The sequence below is a fragment of the Hemiscyllium ocellatum genome, chromosome 48, assembly GCF_020745735.1.
Source record: "Hemiscyllium ocellatum isolate sHemOce1 chromosome 48, sHemOce1.pat.X.cur, whole genome shotgun sequence".
NCBI lineage: Eukaryota > Metazoa > Chordata > Chondrichthyes > Orectolobiformes > Hemiscylliidae > Hemiscyllium > Hemiscyllium ocellatum.
In genome coordinates, this window is record NC_083448.1 from 10,860,063 (window position 1) to 10,882,492 (window position 22,430).

General features: G+C 50.5%; 1 protein-coding gene across 5 annotated transcripts in view; it reads left to right on the forward strand.

The window, feature by feature from the left end:
* The window catches only part of LOC132836850 (fibroblast growth factor receptor 1-like), a 141,384-nt gene that overhangs the window by 99,230 nt on the left and 19,724 nt on the right, over positions 1–22,430 (forward strand). For 4 of the 5 annotated variants that reach the window (XM_060856382.1, XM_060856383.1, XM_060856385.1 and 1 more), the window contains exons 7-10: positions 6,513–6,703; positions 8,546–8,696; positions 18,444–18,640; positions 21,246–21,391. In XM_060856382.1, coding sequence (XP_060712365.1) covers positions 6,513–6,703; positions 8,546–8,696; positions 18,444–18,640; positions 21,246–21,391 — 685 coding nt within the window. Of the gene's footprint in view, positions 1–6,512; positions 6,704–8,545; positions 8,697–10,954; positions 11,100–18,443; positions 18,641–21,245; positions 21,392–22,430 lie in introns of all 5 variants that reach the window. The other variant, XM_060856386.1, reaches the window with a different exon arrangement.

Here is a 22,430-nt window from a genome sequence, read left to right on the forward strand (position 1 = left end):
TTGTGTGTCTGTACGACTTTGAGCATCATGCTGCTTGACAGTTGTTAGCCCAGTGGTAAAAATGAAGACTTACTCGGGGGTGGGGTGGGGGAGGGATTGATGGGCTGAATGGCCTGCACTGCTCCAGGCTGCAGCTTTGTCAGGGTCTGGGTGGGGAAGGGGGAAGGGCCTCAGGGTCTCCGGCTGTAGTATGCCGTGCCTCGATCAGGGCTGAGTGAGAACTGAGCACCCTTCCCGAGTACAGCACTTCCCTAGGGACTGAATGTGAACCTGCTGTTCAGTGTGACCCCGCCACCCTGAGGAGCTGGGAACCCTCTCCTTGTTATCTTCCTTACAGTCTGACTTGATTTATTTTCGCCTTAAATCCTGCTCCTAACTCCCGCAGGCAGCTGTGGGGTTTATTGGCTCGGTATCAAGTTACAGTCTCACTCTAGCTTTTACCTTTGTGATTACCCTGGGACGTGTTTTGCATCAACTCTCTGTCTCTCTCTCTCTCTCTCTCTCCTGTGCCATTTCCCTCACTGCCAGCTCAGTGCCAGTGGGTAACCCTGTTTTGCCAAACTGTTCTTCCATCTCACTCCAAAGCCAGTCAGCAGAGAGCAAGCGCTGCTGGAGTATTGCAAACACTGACAGCTAGAACAGAACCCACAGGGAGAGAGCTCACACCTGGAGCTGACATTCAGTGTAAGTGCAACACTGGAAAGTACAGGCCTGTCAGAGAATTGCACTTGCCCAGTGCGGCTGTCAGATGATCTCTTGTTTCTCGAGTGCTTTCTGAGGGATAATCAGACGTTGTCTGTCCAGCCCCACTCCCTGTTGTGGTTTTCCCTCCCTCCTTGTGTCATTGCCCAAGCCCACTCACAAAGGCTCAGGGGCGAACACAATACACAGTGAAATGTCTGCTCTCCCTGATTCCCACCTCAGAATGTCAGGGCTGTCAGCTGAAGTCCCACATCAGAGCTGTCGCCACCAAATGCAGTGCTGTACCGTCTGGAAAGGGCGATCCTGCTGATGAAACATGGAACTGAGGATCCCGAACCCCTCTCTGAACAAAATACAGAAGGTCCCGTGGTAATGTGCTGAAGGTGCTCCTCGTGTCTCAGCCACCATATCTATCTCTCAACCAATGTGAATATCAATATTGCTGTCAGGTGCCATGCAAATGCAGGTTTTATTCCGCCCCCCTTCTCTTGCTCTGTGTGATGAGAGCTGTGCAGTGGCCAATACTCTCTCTATCACCGCTGCTGCTCCTCTAACACACAACTCTCCATATCGGGCCAAGGGAGGAAAACCGTTCTGCTCCCTCCCAACAAGCACCCACAAACAACAGCAATAAATTCTCCAGCTCTGGCTCCGGAACTGGCTATGTTTATAGAGGTACAGACTCCCATTACTGCCCCCCGTTCTAATTGGGCCCGACTTTGTACTGACCACTGGCTCACTTTCAGCAGAAGACAGGCTGGCTGTAATTTACTCCTGTTTGGGAATCCCGTCACTTAGCAATTCCTTTGGAAAGCGTCTGTGTCCTAATGCTGAAGCTGCCCTGATCGAATCAGGAAGGAAGTGGAGGTGAGACAGTGAGGAGAGCACGAGGATGTTGGGATTGGGAATGGGTGGAAGCAGCCGAGTGCTCAGGAAGAGACCATGAGGTTCTTGAGTGTTTGCCTGGCCAGTCAGAAAAATTGTCCCCTGGTTTTCTGCCCACCTTGTTCTCCCATCTCCCTGTTCCATGCTGTCTTAGAATAATAGTGTGGTCTTTGGGGGTGGCACGGTGGCTCAGTGGTTAGCACTGCTGCCTTACAGCACCAGCGACCTGGGTTCGATTCCAGCCTCGGGCAACTGTCTGTGTAGAATCTGCTCATTCTCCCCGTGTCTGCATGGGTTTCCCCTGAGTTGTATTATAGACCTCCTAATAGTCAGTGGGAAATTGAAAAACAACTTTGCAAGATCTGTTCTCTGTAAGAATAATGGGGTGGTTATGGTAGGGGATTTGAACGTTCCAGATTGTTAAAGGTTTAGATGTAAACAAATTTCTTAAATGTGTACAAGACAATTTTCTGATTCAGTTTGTGAATGTACCTACTAGAGAAGATACAAAACTTGACCTACTCTTGGGAAATAAGGCAGGGCAGGTGACTGAGGTGTCAGTGGGGGAGCATTTTGGGGCCAGCAACCATAATTGCATTAGATTTAAAATAATGATGGAAAAGGATAGACCAGATCGAAAAGTTGAAGTTCTAAATTGGAGAAAGGCCAATTTTGACGGTATTAGGCAAGAACTTTCAAAAGCTGATTTGGGGCAGATGTTCGCAGGTAAAGGGACGGCTGGAAAATGGGAAGCCTTCAGAAATTAGATTATGAGAATCCAGAGAAAGTATATTCCTGTCAGGGTGAACGGGAAGCTGGTAGGTATAGGGAATGCTGGATGACGAAAGAAATTTAGGTTTTGTTTAAGAAAAAGAAGGAAGCATATGTCAGGTATAGACAGGATCGATCGAATGAATCCTTAGAAGAGTATAAAGGAAGTAGGAGTATACTTAAGAGGGAAACCAGGAGGGCAAAAAGGGGACATGAGATATCTTTGGCAAATAGAATTAAGGAGAATCCAGAGAGTTTTTACAAATATATTAAGGACAAAAGGGTAACTGGGAGAGAATAGGGCCCCTCAAACATCAGCAAGGTGGCCTTTGTGTGGAGCCACAGATAATGGGGGAGATACTAAAGGAGTATTTTGCATCAGTATTTACTGTGGAAAAGGATATGGAAGATATAGACTGTAGGGAAATAGATGGTGACATCTTGCAAAATGTCCAGATTACAGATGAGGAAGTGCTGGATGTCTTGCAAGGGTTAAAGGTGGATAAATCCCCAGGACCTGATCAGGTGTACCCGAGAACTCTGTGGGAAGTGATTGTTGGGCCCCTTGCTGAGATATTTGTACGTAGAAGGTCACCCTTCAGCCTCCAGCGCTCCAGGGAAAGCAGCCTCAGCCGATTCAGCGTGTGTGTGTGTGTGTGTGTGTGTGTGAGAGAGAGAGAGAGACTCGGGCTGTTCAGAAACAGTGAAGCGGGGGCTTGGGCAGCAGCTGCTTTGCCCCCTGAGAGGGTCTCCCATCAGGCACAGCATTGAGTAGAGGAACTCGGGAAGATAAGGCCAGTGTGTTGGGGAGTGGGATTCGGAAAGCTCTGCAGCAGTCTTAGCTCAATACAGCGTTGGGGGGCGTGGGGGGGGGGGGGGGGGGGGCGTGAGGGGAGAGTGGTCCCAGGAGTAGAGGAGTGGGAGTGGGGGTGGAGGTGGTCTTTGATAGTCTGGAATGTCAGACTGACGCTCACTAACAGCTGAAGTGCCCTGCAGCCTGGTGCGAAACAGCCAGAAAGGGAATATTATGTGGAGCAGCTCCTGGATTCCCAAGCTACCACCGCTGGCTTTTCTTGTAAAGGACCTGAAGAGAGGGCGGGAGCCGGTTAACACTGAGATTCTCTGGAACATAGCTCTGGTGAAACTGTGCAGCAGCAAAACACAGTACTGCCTGCCTGCCAGCCTGCTCTGTCAAACTCCCTGTGCGCTGGCCCCACAGCAGCAGGGACAGGAAACTGTTGGAGCCTGTGAGGACCAGAAGGGAAAGGGATATGAGCCACTTCAAAAGCCAGCCAGTGTAATTGAAGGCGGATGTCACAAGCACATACATTGCCAAGTACAGGAACACTCAGCTCTCGAGTATTTCCAATGGGACATGGGAGCCCTTCCAAGCAGGGCAGAGTCTGACTGGACACTGGCAGAAACACACCAAGGATCAGGTCAAACAAAACTGCTCAGTCCTTTCGCATCTTTGTACTGAGGGCCACAGATGAAGCAGTCCCCAAAGCCCTCCTAGTGTGGGGCTGCGCTGGTAGCTGTCTCTGAAACATCCACAGATGTGGGTTTGAGAAGCAGATTGTGAAATGGGAGCTGGGATTGAGAGAGCCTGCTTTGTTCACACCCCATCTGTGGGCCTTAAACACAGCCTGGACTTGTGTCCACCTCAAACCAAGCTTCCTCGCCTTGATCTCTCTCTCAGCTTTTTCCCTTTTACTCACATGATGTCACTCCTTGACCCTCTGTATCTCACACTCTCAGTTTCCCACACTTCCTCGTCATGTATTCTCTCTCTCCTACTGTCTTGATGTTATGTAAGGGCTTGCTGTCCTATTCCTGTTGTCCTGTCTCTCCCTTTCTGTCCCAGTGTGTGACATTTGGAGAAGTACATGAATGGGAAGGGCCAGGAGCAGGCAGTGAGGAGTTGTTAGTCTTTGATTATGTTTGGCACGGACTGATTGGAAGAAGCTCTGTTTCTGTGCTGTATGACTCTGACTCTCTCTCCCCCCCCCCTTTCAAAACTACAGCTGAGTTTGGTACCGGTCAGGCACTCTGGTGCGGGAAGGAGTCTCGCTTGGGTTGGGGAGGGGTTGGTAAACACAGAGAAACACCGCAGCATCTGCTGAGAGAGAGTGAAACCGAGTTAACACATTGCAGCCAGCAGACATTTTGAACAAGAGACTATAATATAGGAAGCAGGGCAACCAATTTACACACAGCAAGCTGCCACAACGGTACATGTTGGAGGAACCAGTCTGTGTGTGTTTGTGATGTGGAATTTTCAAGTAAATGTTATCCAGGATGATGACTCGACCCATCCTCCAATCATATCCTGGGAGCTTTCATCGTGAACACAAGAGCAAGGAGGTAACACTGGAGCTGTATCTAATATTCCATAGACCACAGCTTTAGTACTGTGTGTAGTTGTGGTCATCACACTCCAGGAAGTATGTTATTGGTCCAGAGAAGGTGCAGAGGATATAACCTGGGCTGGACTGGTTCACCTTTGAAGAGAGATGGGAAAGGCTGGCATTGTTTGTCTCAGATCAGAGACACTTAGTGGGGACCTGACTGAGTTGTACAATGTTGTGAGGGGCACAGACAGAGAGAAACATTTTACCTTAGTGGAGGGGTCAATAATTAGAGGGCTCAGTTTTAAGCTGAGGTTTAGAGGGGATTCACCAGACAGTTGTGAATAACGACAATTCATTGTCTGAAAAGGGTGGGAGAGGCAGGAACCCTTAAGACATTGAACAAGTATTTTGATGGTCCCTTGAAATGTTGTAGTACACAAGTGTACGGGGCCAGTGCTGGAAATTGGGATGAGAAGAAATGATCAGCCCAGATCCGAAAGGTGAAAAGCCTTTCTCTGAGGGTAACCAAATGAGTAGATGCACCGAGCCCCAGATTCTGACGTGACCTGAAAGGGAGCTCCTGTGACAGTGCGGCACTCCATCAAGACGGCAGTGTGAGTGTTGGTCTAGGCTGTGGAGCTGGTGTGTTTGAACTCCTGGGCTTCTGACCCGGAGATCAGGATGTTATCCTTGGAGCCACAGCTGTTGTCACAGGAGAAGTTTGTTGCAGCTGGAGAACAGGATGGTAACCAGGCAGGATGTGTTGTTTGGAGACCCTGCTCAGATTGGGAAGGCATCTGCAAAGAATACCATGTTTAAACTGTTTTGACTCCACGCTTGCAAGCACAGTGAATCAGGACTTTGTTTGCAGCCTGTCAGGAAGGATGAGTTAAATGATCAGTGCCATGTTTATGAACTAAAGAGTTATAGTGAATAATCGTGCTTCAACCTAAACGTGGACAAAGAATTTCCAATTAATTAAAAAATAATCAAGACTACAAAGAGCGTTCATTTAGTCCTGAATAAATTCAGCACATGAAAACTTGACACTGGTATTAGTCTCGGTTGCAATGAATGAGAGAGATTTCTTTCAGACTGAATTTGTTTGAATGTATGACTTGCTAACAGCATCAGGTAACTAGAGAATTGAATTGAGGAATTTCCATACGTTGGTGGCTAGTGATGTTTTTAAAACTGCTCCAAGTTAGTGCTGAGGAGCTGGGGAACAGATTGCCTTACCTTCCTCTGGTCAGATGGTGTTCGGTTTTGGAGTGTCTGTTTTGGCCACTGCCGTTTGTACCCTCTGCCTGTGAGAAAGGCACTTGTGATTCCAGCCGGATTGGGACTTGAACCTCATTCTGTTCATCCCAGGAGATAGGCATGCAGCTTGGGACTGAGCTGCTTTCACCACTGCACCCCAGGGACAGGAATCTTGGGATTCTCCCACTTGCTTTTCCCAGTTTGGAGCAATACTGTTAATGCGTTCCCCTCCAAATCACCACCAAAATGGCCTGAATGAACAAAGTGTTAGTTCTGTGCGAAACATGCCGTCTTGCACCGACTCAATGCACCGAACTGTCTGAGTGTTGTGGGTTTGACCAGCTCCAGCCTGTGTGTGGAGCTCAGATGAACCCAAATGCATGGTGTACCCTAATGCCGCTAATGGAAGGTGCCACAGAGGACCGAGAGATGGTCAAGCCCCTCCCTACTCGAGATCATTGAGTCCAAAGCTGAAAGTGTTTTGACGAGTTAACTGCTGACTGAGCGGTGTTGTCACTTGCTTGGTGTTTTTGTCTCTTTCAGAACGTTCTCCCCACCGGCCAATTCTGCAGGCTGGCCTGCCCGCCAACAAGAGCGTGACTGTGGGCAGTGATGTGGAGTTTGTCTGCAAAGTGTACAGTGACCCGCAGCCGCACATCCAGTGGCTGAAACACGCTGAGGTGAATGGCAGCAGGCTCGGCCCCGATGGCTCACCCTATGTCTCCATCCTCAAGGTAAGTTAGCATTCTGTGCTCTTCAGCCTGACCCCGATGTGGGAACAAGGTTTCCTCCCTGACCAGGAAGTGTGCCACTCTCAACATATCTTACTCAGCATTCCCTGCTGGCTCAGAGCTGGCCCCAGCATTCAGGACTGCCTGTTCCTGAGAAACCTGAAAGGAAGTTATTCCCGCTGTTCCCCTTGCTGGAGCATTCTAAAGCTGCCAGCCTGACTCACTCAGGGATCGGGCCTCTCCCTCAGTCCCCTCCACTTCTCATGAGGTGCAAGGAGCATTGAGCTCTGCCTGTAGGTCCGAACCACGGGGAAGAAGTGCTTGAGAATGTGGAGCTGTCAGCCCAGTTCTGATCTCCTGGCTTGATGTTACCCTGGGCTCTGCCATATGCCAATGGGTGACCTGCTGTCACTTTGTACCCCACAGCACTTTAGCGATCATTGTCGACAAATACTGAGTGGGGGTTGTCACTCCCTGTCTGCACCCACGCTACTTCCAACCCATTTCCAAGTTCTGCTGCTTCTCAGTACAGATAATGGCCAGCCCTGTCTGGGTTACCTTTTCTCCCAATTCCATGGGCTTCTCTTTGCTCGATGAAGCTTGTGCCTGGAAGGACGTCTATCCCAATCCCCAGGCCTTCCAGGGTCAGTGCCTCAGACTGAAAGACTTAGGGACAGAGTTTTTGTTGTGGATTTGGAATATCCGGTGGACTGTCACTTGACGTGATATCAGTGGCCATTTTGGGTGGGAGACAGCCGAGTCAAAGTGCAGAGTGAAGCCCTCCAGAATAAAGCTCCTGCTGTTGTTAAACACTGTGCCCACCTGCCCGTGGCCTGTTTGGAATATGTTCCTCTTGCCCCCTGCACCCCAGCGTCAGGCCAAGTGGCATCAGTCTTCAGTGACTTGCCCCCAGTGTGCAGTGTGATGCCACCCACCCTGCTGGTAAACAGCAGTAGAGCTTGCCTTTTGCAATCAGAAACCAGTGCCCAAACTGCGTGAGGAGGAGCCTGTTAGGAATCCTAACAGGCAAACCTACCCCCCATCCCAATGACAGAGCAGACAGTGGCCATTTCACTGCTGGTTCAGGAACTTGACTTGTTAACGTGTCGGTGGTGGTGGGATCCTGGGGTCTTCATCCACTGAGGGTCCACAGGGGCCCTTGGCCTCTCCTTTCCCCATGAAATCTCAGAGCCCAACAGAAACGTTGCCCAGCCAGAGTCCATGATCTGGATGTGGGTGTGCCTGGGCTGTCCACATTGTGAAGAGGAGTGCTGAGTGTTGACACTCTAAACATTCCCAGCTCTCTCTCCTGGATGTGTGTGCCCACAGGTCATCTCACCCAGCATTAGGGACTCACACGCGCGCACACACACTCGGATCTCTGAGCTGGAGTGCTGGGCTGTCCCCCAGCAGCTTAACATGGCAATAAGCCTGATCTCAGGGTGTGGGTGACTGATGTGTGCTGAGGCCAATGTCCCCCATCCCTCCTGGCCCTGGGTCAGCCGTGTTGCTGCTCACTGCAGCCTCAAGTGGTGACTCAATAAGTGGCTGCGGAGGATGTGCAAGAGCTCCCCCACGTCGTGTGGGCAGTTGGGCACACAGCGGTTGTGGTCTCAGTGCCCAGGATTGAGGGACACTGCTGGGTTAACCAACTGCGTTTACCCAGAATCCCACAGTGTACACACTGACGTGATCAGCCTCGACCCCATGAGAAATGATGAGAGAGGAGCCACTCTCCACCGCCCCCTGGTGACCCATCAGTGGAGGAAGCCCCATGGATGTGTATCAGTGAAACGCTGTTTGATGACAGGTCTGCCAACGTTGTCTGTTATTGGTTTATTCTAGCATTCTGGGATTAATAGCTCGGATGCGGAAGTGCTGACTCTGTACAATGTGACTGAAGCTGACAGCGGAGAGTATATTTGTAAAGTTTCCAATTATATTGGTGAGGCCAATCAGTCTGCGTGGCTCACAGTAAGCAGCCCACAGTTGGAAGGTAAAACCTGAAGCCAGAGAGCAACTCCAAAGACAGGGCCGGGATTTCTGTAGATGGTGATGAATGAGATTCCATCCCCATTCTGGTGGTTTCAGCTTTATGGTCTCTCCCCCTTCTTCTGCTGTTCATGTGCAAATCCAAAGATGACCATGGAAAAATGCCCACAATGTCACTGAACGCTTCCATTGCCCAGTTCCTCCTTCATTCTGCTCCGGTTCATGTTCTGTTTTGCTGTTGTCTGTCTGTCCTGTTTGTGAGTAGGTATAAGCCATTCAGGTACTTGCACTTATTACCCCATTGGTGGTCTTCCTGATGACTCCACAGGCGCACCAACCTACGCTAACCTTCCATCCCTTTGCTTAATCAGAATCCGTTACCAGCTAGTGCCCAAAAAACGTTCAAGGACTCAGCTTCAGTGTGTTTTCAACAAGAGAGTTGCAATGCCTCCTGACCCTCTGAGAGAGAAGAGTTCATCTCCTCCCTCTTTGGAGTGGGTGTGTTTAAACAGTGAGCTTTGGTACAAGATTTGCTCAAGGGAGGAGGAGGAGACATCCCCAGGGTCACGACCCCATCCTCAGCGTCAGACGGGTTTCCATCATGTCACCCTCTTCATTTCCAAAAGCCCATCTGGAACCAGTTGTCCTTCGACAATAACCTGTCCATACCAGATACTCGTCAGATAAACCTTCTGTGGTATTTGCACACTTGTGTACAGAAGGTGATGAGCATTGTGCACAGTGCTCCTGGTGTGCTCACACCCACAACATGGTGATTTGGATTCAGCCCATGCCCCTTGACTGGGAGAGTCTGGGTCATTTGCATCACTTGAGGAGGCTGTTCGGCCTATCAGGTCCATGCTATCCATCTGCTTGAGCTTTCCAAAGCTGGAAAAGGCCGACAGAGAGGAGAGCAGCAGGCCTGTGCTCTGCCCTGTCCCCTCCTGAAAACTCAGTACACCATCATCCTGCTGTTCTCTCCCTGGAGAAAGCTCTCCCAAATGTGAGGGAGCATGGAATTGTCCAGTCTGTCAGCCAATCTCCCTGGCAACATCATCACCATGGTCAGAGGTGAAGCCTTGCGTAGGCTGTTACTTCTTGGCTCACCTATCGGCTCTGTGTCTCAGAAAGGAAGGCAGGTACTTCCCCGAGGCACTGATGTGCTCCCAGTGACTCTGCAGCCTGCCCTCAAGTTGACAGATCAACTGAAATTGGCCAAATCACCAGAGCCTCAGCTGTTTCTGAGTTGAGGTGGGGGGTCAGACCAACTGAGGTCCATTGCAGTCCTGGGGGTGTCAGGTCTGTCGACACTTTTGGCTGTAGTGCCTGGGTATCAAACAGGACCCATGGTGGGGGGAGGGGGGGTGGGGGTGATGGGAGAATGTTAGTCTTGCTATGAAAGAGCAGGACAGGCAAGAGAGGTGGTGCAGATCCACTGTTCCTCTCACCTCGCAGGTGAGAAGTTTGAAAGTTTTTCTGAGTTTCCAGGGAAAATGTGGGGATCATTTTGTTGTGGTACACCTATTCAGGAAGCAGGCACGCAGTGAAGAGATTGCAGTGGCTTTGTCTCAACCCTGGCAGGAAAGAGCTGGCACAAGGGAGTGCTGCTGTCCTTCCCATCCACTGAGGGACTGACAGGAGTCAGCATTTCACAATCGCTGGATCAGCCAGAGTCACACCTCATTCCCAGAGATTGGCTTCCAATCTCAGCAAACGTAAAAAGTTACAGGGTGTTGGAAAGTAGTCACATCTGTTTGGAGCTGCTTTTCACATTGAAGACATGAATAATTCCCAGTTCCCACTTGTCCAAGGCTTTAGCAAACAGCTCAGTCCCCTCTGGTATCTTCTTCCTCTTGCTATTGTGCCTCAGTGCTTTCCACTGCACTCCTCCTGAGGCTGTCTTCCACGCTGTCTCTCCCTCCCTGCTGTCCCTCCACGCTGCCGTACACTCCCGGCGTCTTCTGGACATTGTGGGTCCATTTTCTCCATGAGGCCCATCGCTCGCATGTGGAGATGGGTGCGATGAAACAACATGGTGGCGGGTTTAACACGTAACTGGAAACCTTCTTGCTTCCTAGGATGAGTCTGGACTCACGCGGGTCCTGGAAGGTCACTTGTTGAGCCAGGTATCACCTTAACGCAAAGCCTAAGTGATCTGACTGGGAGTGGGCCAATGGCACTAATAACATGGTTTCTCGAGCTCAATCTGTCCATTGTCCTCATGTCGTCTGCTTGTCCATTTGCTTCCGTTCTCTCTTCCAGACAGCCGGTCTTAATACCACGGACAAAGAATTGGAGGCTCTATATTTACGCAATGTTACTTTTGAGGATGCTGGGGAGTATACCTGTTTGGCGGGTAATTCTATTGGGATTTCCCATCACTCTGCATGGTTGACAGTTCTTCCAGGTACATTCTGCTGTTTTCTCAACAATTAACCCCTTGAACAAAATCCCATGGGTCACACTGCTTCGAAAGAGGGAGCGAATCAGGCGGGGGAGATTGAAAACAAAAACCACTGGCTCCAAATTATTTCCACAAACCATTTGACCGCACGCTGTGTGAGATGGGAACCCGGTCCTGTGTGTTGTACAGGCCAGAGGCTTCTTGTGTTAAAGGAATGTGGTACTTCTCAGCCCAGGTCAATATCCAGCACAAAGGTCCAGATCACAGCCTGGATTCATATCAGTCATCACCCTGTCTCTACGTGATCCTCTACATTCCGTTGTTGCAGCAAATATCCCAGGTGCCAGTTTACCTGAGGATGACCTTTGACCTGCGCTTTTCCCATGGTGCACTCATTCTGAGGCTTGGGAATGGCCAGGGGCTTCCAGGGCAAGGTTGGTGGGGGTGGGACAGAAGGTGAGAAGAGCAATAAGAGAGGACAGGGTAGGGTCAAGGGAGCTGTGTGTGCCCAGGGGTCGGTGTCTCTCCTGCTCACCATGCCAACTGCTTTCAGGACCCACATTTCAGGCCTGCCTGAGGCTAGTCTGTACTCTACTGCACAGAGCACTTTGCATTCTGCAAACATCCAAGCATTGCTCTGCTTTGTCACCTCGCCTTTTCAACTCAGAAAAGACGGATTTGAGCCAATCCCAGAGCTTCAAGTGGCAGTGCAAGCTGGAGATGTTCTGTGGTTCAGAGACCAAATGGCCCTGTGAAGCCACATGCAAGTTGGATCGTGGAGCTGGCTTGGGGGAGTGACTTCTGAGTGGACCTGCACAGCTTTGGTGACGTGGGCAGTGATCTGCCTTTCAGATCTTTGTGCTGTTTCATGCTGGAAGCCCCCAGTGGAGCCACGGTGGTGTGTGAGCAGAGCAGCGACAGAAATTCCCCACAAAATAAAAACAGCAAATGCTGCAAATACCCAGAACCTGAGATACCAACTTTCCACCTCTGCACAGTTGCTGAGAATTTGCAGTGTTTTTGATTTGAATTTCAGATTTCCATAGCTGCAGTGTGTTCCATCTACAGACAGTGTTCATTCAGCTTTTAGATTAGATTCCCTCCAGTGTGGAAACAGGCCCTTTGGCCCAACCAGTCCACACTGCCCTCTAAATAGCAACCCACCCAGACCCATTTCCTTCTGACGAATGCACCTAACACTATGGGCAATTTAGCATGGCCAATTCACCTAACTTGCACCTCTTTGGACTGTGGGAGGAAACCGGAGCACCCGGAGGAAACCCACACAGGCAGAGGGACAACGTGCAAACTCCACACAGACGGTCACCCGGGACTGGAATCGAACCCAGGTCCCTAGTGCTGTGAGGCAGCAGTGCTAACCACTGAGCCACCCCGAGGAATCAGGGGTTTTCAAACCTCTGGCTGGGATGGAGCCGTCAACTCAGCAACAGCACCTTGTATTCAGAATATGCCTGAATATACATCTAAATATCACAAGGCACTCCACATGAGCACTGGAAAACAAAACTAAAATGATGAATTGTAAAGACAGTGGAAACCTGCAGAAACTCAGTAATGGCTAACTGAGCTCGGTTTTCCAAGTTTGGAATGGGGCTTTTCTGACCAGTTTCCATGCCAGCCGTATTTCCATTCAGGAGCAGCTCCTTCCTTGTGGAAGCAGTGTACAAACTCCAAGGCCAGCTTACTCCATGATGGATCAGAGTGTTACAATCACCAGGCCGAGGCAGAGGGGATACAGTGCATTGATGACCCAAGGCTGAAGTCATGCCCTGTCCACCTTCACACTCGCCCCCAAAACAAACAGTTGCAAGTCACGGAGTAAATTTGCTGGCCTTGTAGTTCATGGGTTTTGTTGAAAAGAAACTTCAAAATGCAAATTTTTTTTCTCTTATTTTGTAGTTGTTTTTCTTTTTGCACGTTTTCTTTCCAAACTGACATTGCTTTCTACAAAGCATACCCAAGCTGTGGTATGCTTCCTTGATGCCACCTCCATTCCTATGGAAGTGACTATCAATGCACCGTTGGCAAGGGCTGATAATTGGCAGCAGATGGAAGTTGCCATGCTGGGCACTGCATGGAGCACACTTCCTCAATTATCAGCAAGGTCCCACCAAACTTGCCGAACGTAAATCTCTTCCAAAGGAGCCTTTCTCTTCGTAAATGTAAAGTTCACTTTTTTTTCCTTCAAGCTGCGTTTCCGATGAAATCTGTCGGGAGATATGAGGGTTTCTGAGGGTCGGGGTGGTGGGTTGTGGAAGGGATGTGGGGGTGGGGGGGAGATAAGGCTGCCAGTTGGCATTGTGTTATGTTTTGAAACCTTGCACATTCAGTGTGGCTTTTCCCAGAGGAGCAGTAAAACGTATAGAGCTAGAACTTGGCATTCCAAGGCTGAACCGCACTGCATTAAACCAATGAACGGGGTGGGACTGTCCCCGTGTTCAGGTACGGCGTGCCATTTGGTCCTGCAAACAAATTGATACTTGCTGTTTTAGAAACGGGATTGCTGTTCGTGTGTCAAACCATGAAGGGATTATTACTGAAGCCAGGAAGTGACCAAGGACTGGTCAGCACAGTGTTGATGTCTACAGGCGAGCACATGCAAGACATTGTGAGAGCTTGGGTTTCCTCATGAAAGCTGTTTTGCGAAACAGTGTTGTTATTTTCTTCTCTTCGTAACACAATGAGTGACTCTGTTTTTGGTCAGACCAGACCCCCTCAACTCATTATGAAGGAGGTAGCCTAGACCCTCACTTCTCCTGATTTTAGAGGTAAATATGAGGTGCCGTGTTCCAGATACAATCTGATTGATCAAACTACTCAAAGTGAGGCAAAATCCAGTTGATTCAGACACTAAAATTAATAGATAATATTAGAAAGAAGAACCTGTAATAACTTAACTCTAATGGAAAGCTTAACAGAATTAATAATTGCTAATTATCAGTTCCAATATCCAAACATCCCATCAACACACCTCTTTGGCAAAAGGTGAATCCAGAACACAGTCAAAATGTATGGTGCTAGTAAAGCACAGGCCCACACCTTTTGACTGTGGTCTCCAGCATCTGCAGTCCTCACTTTCTGCGAGCTAATTAAATCCAAACCGCAGATTGCCTCACATGAAATTCAGCAGCTGAGGAAGAGGGGACCTCCCCCCAGCCAACATTTGGCTGTAACCGAGAGAGGGGAAAACTAACTTCTGCTTCCTAAAGATTCCCACAGCAACTGCTGCTGAAAGCTACAAACTCAAAATCCCCGGGTCTGTGGGAGGGAGCCTGACCACACCCAGTCACTGCTTCCATTTGTTCAACTTGTTAAAATAAGAAAGGCTTTCCGAGTTGTTATCTTCTCACAGACTACTGGGTCCCAGTCTCTCTCTCTCTCTATCTCTCTCTATCTCTCTCCAAAAACAATCCAGGAGAAAACACACCTCTCAAAGCCACATTATCCACACACTTCCCTCAGCTCCAGCTTCTCCCATTTCAATCTGTACAATCCCAGAGTCCAGAATTTGGCTGAAGTCATTGACGTTCCACTGAGGTCAAAGATAAGAAGACATATCACTGTAAGGATAAGGTTTTAAGCTTTGGACAGTATTCCTTCCTGTTCCCTTTGGTGAAGTCACTGTTTTCATCCCCAGTTTGATTTGTTTGTCCCTGAATGTCTGTCTGTCTCTCTCTCTCTCTGTACATAGATAGTAAAACATGTTATGCAAAAACCGTACGGAGTTTGCAAAATGCTACAGACAGGTTGAGTGAGGGCGCGATAGGTCTGGCAGATGGAAGATGTGAAGTTGTTCACTTGGGCAGGACAAACAGACAGTCAGCATGTTCCTTAAACAGGGACTGCAGGGACAAATCTGTGATGCAGAGGGATTTAGGGTGTTTGTGCACATTGTGATGTGTTAGTCTACAGGAACAACCGATAATCAATTTCGGCTAGTGGTAGGCCATCCTTTATTACAGGATGAATTGAACATAAAAATAGGGATGTTCTGCTTCAGTTTGATTGGGCCTGAGTGAGACCACATCTCAGATACAATTGGGGGCAGCTCAGAGGAGACTTGCTTGCGTGGGCTGTCCTCTGAAGAAAGGTAGGCCAGGGCTGGGCTTGTTTCAGAAAGTGAGGGTATAAGTTGATTGAGTTAATTCACATCCTGAATGACCTTGATGAGGTGGACACTGAGGGGATATTTCCTCTTGTGGTGAATCCAGAACTTGATGACCCTTTCAGGATTGGGATGAGGAGAATTCCTTGTCCACAGAAGGTTGTGGAGTTTTGGAGCTTTGCCTTAAGAGGTTATCAGGGCACGGCAGCCATTAACCATGGGCCAATGATCCATGAATAAACAGTTCAAGGGGCTGAATGGTCTACTTTGGTTTCTGTTTTGTATGTTTGTATTGTCCAATGTGAAAGAAGCGCATGTGGAACTAGTCGATGCATTGGTGGTCATCTTTCAAAATACTGCTCAACTCTGGAGTGGTCACTCTAGATTGGAAGGAAGCATAGAATCGCTACAGTGTGAAAGCAGGCAATTTGGCCCATTGTACACACACCATCCTACCCAGACCCGCACCCCCGTTCCATGTAGCTCTGTATTTCCCATGGCTAACCCACCTCGCCTGCACATCCCTGAACACTATGGGCAGTTTAGCATGGCCAATCCACCCTAACGTGTACATCTTTGGACCGTGGGAGGAAACTGGAGCACCCGGAGGAAACCCACACAGACAGTCACCTCAGGGTCCCTGGTGCCATGAGGCAGCAGTGCTAACCACTGAGCCACCGTGCCACCCTTAAGGAGAGAGAAAATGGGAGAGGCCAGGCCTGTGAGTCAGACTCCAATCGTTGGGGTGAAAATGTATTTTGGTGGAATTGGGCAGAGTTGAGATGAATTTCTGAAAGGAAGGTCATGTTTAACAAATTTCTCACTTCTGTTTTCTCATGTAACTAGCAAAATAGATTCGGGGAACTGGCGGTCACAGGAGTTTTAGATTTTCCAGAACCGTTTGATGAAGTCTCATGCTTATTGGGAGAGCCAGCACAGACATGATGGGTCAAATGGCCACCTTCTGTGCTGTAACAGTCCTGTGACTTTTCTCTCTCAGCAAAAGACTTTCTCTCTTTGCTTCTTCATCTGTCCTGCGCTCTTTTCATTCCTGTCTGTGTCTGTCTGTGAGTGTGTCCCTCGGAATAAAGCAGGTTTCTGTTCTGTGTTCCCAGTGCTGCCTGGAATGAGTACCTTGACTGGGTCTTCTGACCCCTCTGCCAAAAGGAAGCCTTCCCTCTCCGACCAGACCTCTTGCTGTTGAACTCTTAGGTTGCACTTCTGCGGAACCTTCCCTTCTGTAAAGAGGGGCGTTCCCAACCTCTGCAAATTGTTCTCAACAATCGTTCCCATACCTTCTCCCTCACATCTTCACATTCTTCCGAAAGTCTGCCGCCCAGAACTCAACACAACACCCCAGCTCAGTTGGAGAGGAAAGGAAAGAGTCAGTCAACCCAGTTTATCACCCCTCAGTGAACTGGCCTCCTGCCAGGGTTCGCCTTCTGTGTCAAGCTGTCTTTTACGCTCGCACATCTTAGCAATGACTGTTCTTGGTGAGGATAATGTGAATGAAGTTGGATTGATTGACCTAAGGTTTAGCTAGCGATAAGCTCAGGGTAAGTCTGTACTCCCTGACACTGTTCAATCGCAAACATACCTGCCTGAGACACACAGCCTCAGCTTCTTGTTGTCAGGGATGTGAAGACGGTGCATTGAGTTTGTGTTGGCGTTTTGCCCAGTTCGTCTTGTGCTAGACAGCTGAATGGAAGCTGTGAGGTTTGTTACTCTGTAATTATGAACTCAGTGCATTGATATTAACCAGCAGGGCCTCAATTAGGTGCCAGTGTGGTTCAGTCTGTTATCCAATCCATCACCCGTCTGCAAGTGCTCCTCTCCAAAGGCCCCGGGGGTCTGTGAGACCGTGAAACAGTGGAACAGGGCAGCAGGAGTCCAGGCCTCGAGCCCTTGAGTTTCTGGATGTTCTCCAGAGAATTGTCACTGGGTGGGTGGGGATGGAGAAAGGTATGGGGCCTAAAGGAGTTGATAAGCATGAACAGCACTAGCTTTTCACAGTGGGTAAGAGAGAGAGCATGGTGCAGTGACACTAGGAGCACGTTGTTGACCCTGAGTCCATATGGGTGTCTGGGACAGACTGCCACAGCACATTGTTCAGGACCGATGGTAACGTCCCTCCTGGACTGATTGGTTGACCTTTTTCTAGTTGGTGATCCGTAAGTGATGGAAGGAAGGGCTAGTCCTTGGGAGAAAAGGGGACAGTCAGCTGATTGTGCTGGAGTGGTTTCCTCATCCTTGGTGCATGATACCTGAGCCCAGAGTGTGGTGCTGGAAAAGCACAGCAGGTCAGGCAGCATCCAAGGAGCAGGAGAATCGAGGTTTCAGGCAAAAGCCCTTCATCAGCACTGAGGCTTGTGGGCTAGGAGGGCTGAGAGAGAAATGGGAGGGGAGTTGGGCTTGGGGGAAGGAATGTAATGGGTTGATGAAGCTGGGAGGTGGGGAGGTGATAGGTCGGAGAGGAGGGTGGAGTGGATAGGTGGGAAGGAAGATGGACAGGTAGGACAGGTCATGAGGGTGATGCTGAGCTGGCAGGTTGGAACTGGGATAAGGTGGGGGGGTGGGGAAATGAGGAAACTGGTGAAATCCACATTGATCCTGTGTGGTTGGAGGGTCCCAAGGCAGAAGATGACCGCCAGTGGGAGGGGGAAGTTCAGGCCTGTCAGTTCACCCACCCACCCAGCTTTGGGAGAGGATGCATCAGCCAGACTCACTGCTCCTTGCTGTCCGTCTCTGCCCCCAGCAAGGACAGAGACAGTATGGCTGCCATGACTGGAGGCAGGGTCAGGATTTGCCTGGGGTTCCTTGTCACAAGGCTTGCTGGAAGTGGAGGTCCCATTGGGAATCTCCCCTGTTGCTGCCTGCCTGCCCACGGTGTGGGCTGGGCGGAGTGTGAGCAGGCAGCTTTCCCATCTGGCCCACCTACAATGTCTTGCATGTGTGAGGAGGTGAGGGCAGCAGGGCAGGGAGAGCAGCATGAGGCTGAGGGGATGAGCCAAGGGACTGCAAAGGTATGAGCTGCCTGCTCAGCTTTCACATGCAGCATGTTCTCCAGCAGCTTGTGATGGAAGGCCGTGCAGCATTCACAGTGTTGCTGCTGTGTTGCTGTCTCTCTCTGTCTCTCTGTATGTGCCTGTGTGTGTTTCTGTTCCCCCTTCCTTTTCCCCCCTTAGTAAACCAGCTGTTTTCTCCCCACCCACCTGCACCAGTGATGGAGGAGAAGCCATCGACCCTGTCCTCTCCCGTCTACCTGGAGATTATTATCTACTGCACCGGAGCGTTCCTCACGTCGTGTATGATAGTCGCTGCTGTCATCATCCGCATGAAGAGCTCTGCCAAGAAAGCTGACTTCAACAGGCAGCTGGCTGTCCACAAGCTGGCCAAGAGTATACCCCTCCGCAGACAGGTAACAGAAAGTAAAGGAAGAGTTCAAGAGCACTTTTAACCCCTACCCCAGACACACTGTGCAAGCTTAGCTTCAGACTCACCCACAGTCTGACCTTGGCCATCCCGTTGGGCTCCATGCTGTTGAGGAGGATGCCAATAGGCGTGTGGGCTGATGCAGAGATCGAGACGGTTCCTCAAGCCCATCTCTGCCCTCCGCTGATGCTCCTCATTTTGGGGGTTGTAGATGATTCAGGCACTCTCGTTGGGCTGGGCAATGCTGTTGGCAACTCAGGGGGGGTTTGCTGTGTTCGTGTGAACTCATCTCATGATTCAGATCAGGAGTCCTTTCCCATTGCCTGAAGAGCTCTCCCTGTCCCCACAGTAAAGCTCTCTCTCCAGTCAAAGCCAGCACTTTGATCAGCTTGTCGCTGCATCCCATCATGTTGAATTCAGACTCCTCTGTTTGTAAGTTGGAAAGTGTTTATCTTTCAGCAGGTCTCTGCCCCACTGGGCGTCACTGGGCAGAGGTACCGTTGACTCAGCAAGTAAGGAACTGTAGGAAACCACCACCAAGGATTGCTAGTTACAGACGTGGCTGCATCCTCCCTGGGATGGGGATGGGAACGGAAATGGGAATTTTATCTGCCATCATAAACTGAGAGGTGTTTCACAAGTTCCCCTCACCAACAGCGCACCAAGGAGATGGAACCGTCAGAGAAGTGAACTGGTTTAACTCCCGGATAGCTAGTGTCAGTATTGGGTCCAGCAATACGTTGTGAACGAGTCACCCATTTCCCACCCTTCGCTCTTCCGCACAGCCAGAGCTGACCATGGTCCTCACCTCCGCATTTCCAAATGCTCCTGACAATCCGCTGTGTGTGGTCAGCCCGAGTCTGGGGTAGAGCAGCTCAGTGATTGAGCAGGTATTCCCACATCTCTGTTCACCCAGGAACCTGCCATGGGCTCTGGGGATGGAGGATCTTCAGGTCATGGTCAGTATGAACTCTAGCAGGGCGCCTGCTAACTGCTCAGCCCCACCTCCCCTCACTGCCACACTGCTGCTGACCCACTGACTGTCCTCAGAGAGAAAGGCCACTCACAGGGAGGTCTATGAAGGGCTTATGCCCGAAACCTTGATTCTCCTGCTCCTCAGATGCTGCCTGACCGGCTGTGCTTTTCCAGCACCACCCTCTTCGACTCTGATCTGCAGTCCTCACTTTCTCCCACTCACGAGGAGGATCAGGGTCTAACATCACCCAGGAGCACTGCACTAGGAATCTGTACACTGGTCACATCGCACACAGCCTCAAAAAGCAGCAGAAAGAGCAAGGTGTTTGAGTTTGTCAAACATGTCTGCCGTTCCAGGGAGGTGGCTGACCAGTCAGGAATAAAAGCATCCGCTTGGGAATCCAGTGTAGACATGATGGGCCAAATGGCCCCCAACCCATTAAACCCATTCAGTGGTACCACTCAGTGGTGTTTTGCTCTGAGTGGATGGGGATATTGGGTGGAATAAAGCAGAGATGGTTCATTTGGCACTATCCCCTCTCTCGCCCCAGTTTGCCCCTGACACAGGAGGATCAGAGAACGAGATGGAGAGCCTGGCTCAGCAGCAGAATGGGGGAACAGTTCCATGACATTCTCAGCGTGAGGCAGAGAGGGGTTCAGTGAAAACTTCCCTAATCCCCAGGGAGAGCTCTCTGAAGTAGCAAGCCTCATTTCAATGGGGGGGGACGACAACTCTCTGTTTCCCTGAGATACAGACAACTGAGATTCGCGATCACGTTTCCAAATCAGAAATCAAACCAACCAGTATCTTGCAGGATCCCAGTGACATTGAGAGATCTGGGAATAAGCCAGGAAAATGGCAGCATCAAGGGAGATGTTCACCCATGATCTCGAACGCAGGAGCAAGCTAGAAGGCCCTAGGCTGGGCCCTGTCCATTCCTCAGCCACAGACATCTGGGTCTCCGAGATACTGAGTGACCTGCTCAATGTCCCCCTGTCTTGGTCTAAGCTGCAGTAGGAGGTGGCCAGTTTACATGCACGTGCGCGCAGACACACAGACACATGCACAGTCTGTTATACACACTCTGCGCACACACACAGTCTCTCTCACACACACACCGTCTCTCACACACGCGTGCACACAAACAGTCTGTCACACACACGCGTGTGCACACACACACTGTGTCTCTCTCACACACACAGTCTCTCACACACAGTCTGTCCCACACACAGGGATAGGAAGACTGCATTCTTCCCCCAACTTCTCCCAATACTCTCGATGAGTCCTGTAAATGTCAGAGCCGTGGCCCAAGTTGCCTTGGAGAGAACCAGCCCTTGCTTTGGCAGCCTGCAGCAAGCTTGCTGTGTTGTGTCCTGAACATAAACACAGGGCACAAGGGCCTGGAAAGGCAGGAGTTGGAGCTGAGGTCCTGGGGAGAGCTCCTGGGGAATGCAGCTTTGAACGGCTTGCCTGGGATGGACAAGGTAGGAGATGGTGGTGGAGGGAGGCAGTGGGAGAGGGCTGTTGGCACAGCACAGTGCAAAGTGACGGGGTGCTGTTGGTGAATCACACATGCAGACTGTAACCAGCAGGGTCTTTGTGTGTCCAACTGCAGGTGTCCATCGATTCCAGTTCCTCCATGAACTCCGGGGTCCTGCTGGTTCGTACAGCCCGTCACTCATCCAGCGGTACCCCGATGTTGGCTGGGGTCTCTGAGTACGAGCTTCCTGAAGACCCTCGCTGGGAGTTTCCCCGAGACAAGTGAGTGCACTGCCTGTTCGGTCAGCCTCTGTGGCACTGCCCTCCAGCCTGGGTTGGCGAGGTGTGCAGTTTGGGGGTGGGGGGGCTTGGTGGAAGTGGCACACAGCCAAGCTTTCCATCAACACTCAGGCTCACAGCTCATTCATTCATGAACAAAAACAGGAACCAGTGGCAAACCGAGAATGTTCTCTGAACGTGACCAGATGTATTTATAACACAGTGCTGCTGCCTGTTTATGAAGCTGTGGTTCAGAGGCTGGGCATATGGCCTGAGCTGAACTGGGTGGCTCCTTCCTCTTTGAAAGCCCACCCGTTCACCCCAGGCAGAGAGTATAGCCTGACACTTGCTGTTTTCCCCATTCAGAGCCCCGCGCTAGACCATCTCCCATGGACTGAGAGTGCTGCAGATTGTTGGCAATGAGATGGTGTATGAGTGAGACCTGTTCAGCAGCTCTACGCCATGTTGGATTGCAAGCCCCGCTGCTGCCTACTCTCACTTCCATCTCCTCGAGCTGCCTCTCACTGGTACAGATCCCCCTCCCCCCAACCCACCCTCCTGCCAACCTCTCCCCAGACAGAGCTGTGTCACATTGTGGATCCCAGTGTGTGTGTGCTGGAGCTGCTGGAGTCCACACCCTCCCTCAGGGAGGTGCTGACTGAGCGCTCTGACTGACAGTGTCATGACAGTGAGAGCCAGCACCCTCCCCAGCTGCTTCTTCACCCTTTGCCTGCAGAGGTGGACAAGCATTGCTGAAGGTGCAACCTGCCTGTGTTAGTGTCACACTGCCTGGAAATGGATTCAACCACTTCACTCAGTTTACTTGGGACAGGCTCCTGCAATTCCTCTGAGCTCCAGTCAGTACAAGCCCACCCTACACAACCTGTCCTCATAAGAGAGTCCCACCATCCCCAGGATCAGCGAAGTGAATCTTCTCTGGGCTGCCTCCAATTTTGTGTGTGTGTGTGTGTGTGTGTGTGTGTGTGTGTGTGTGTGTGTGTGTGTGTACACGAGAGAGAGCTGGGTGGCATGGTGGCTCAGT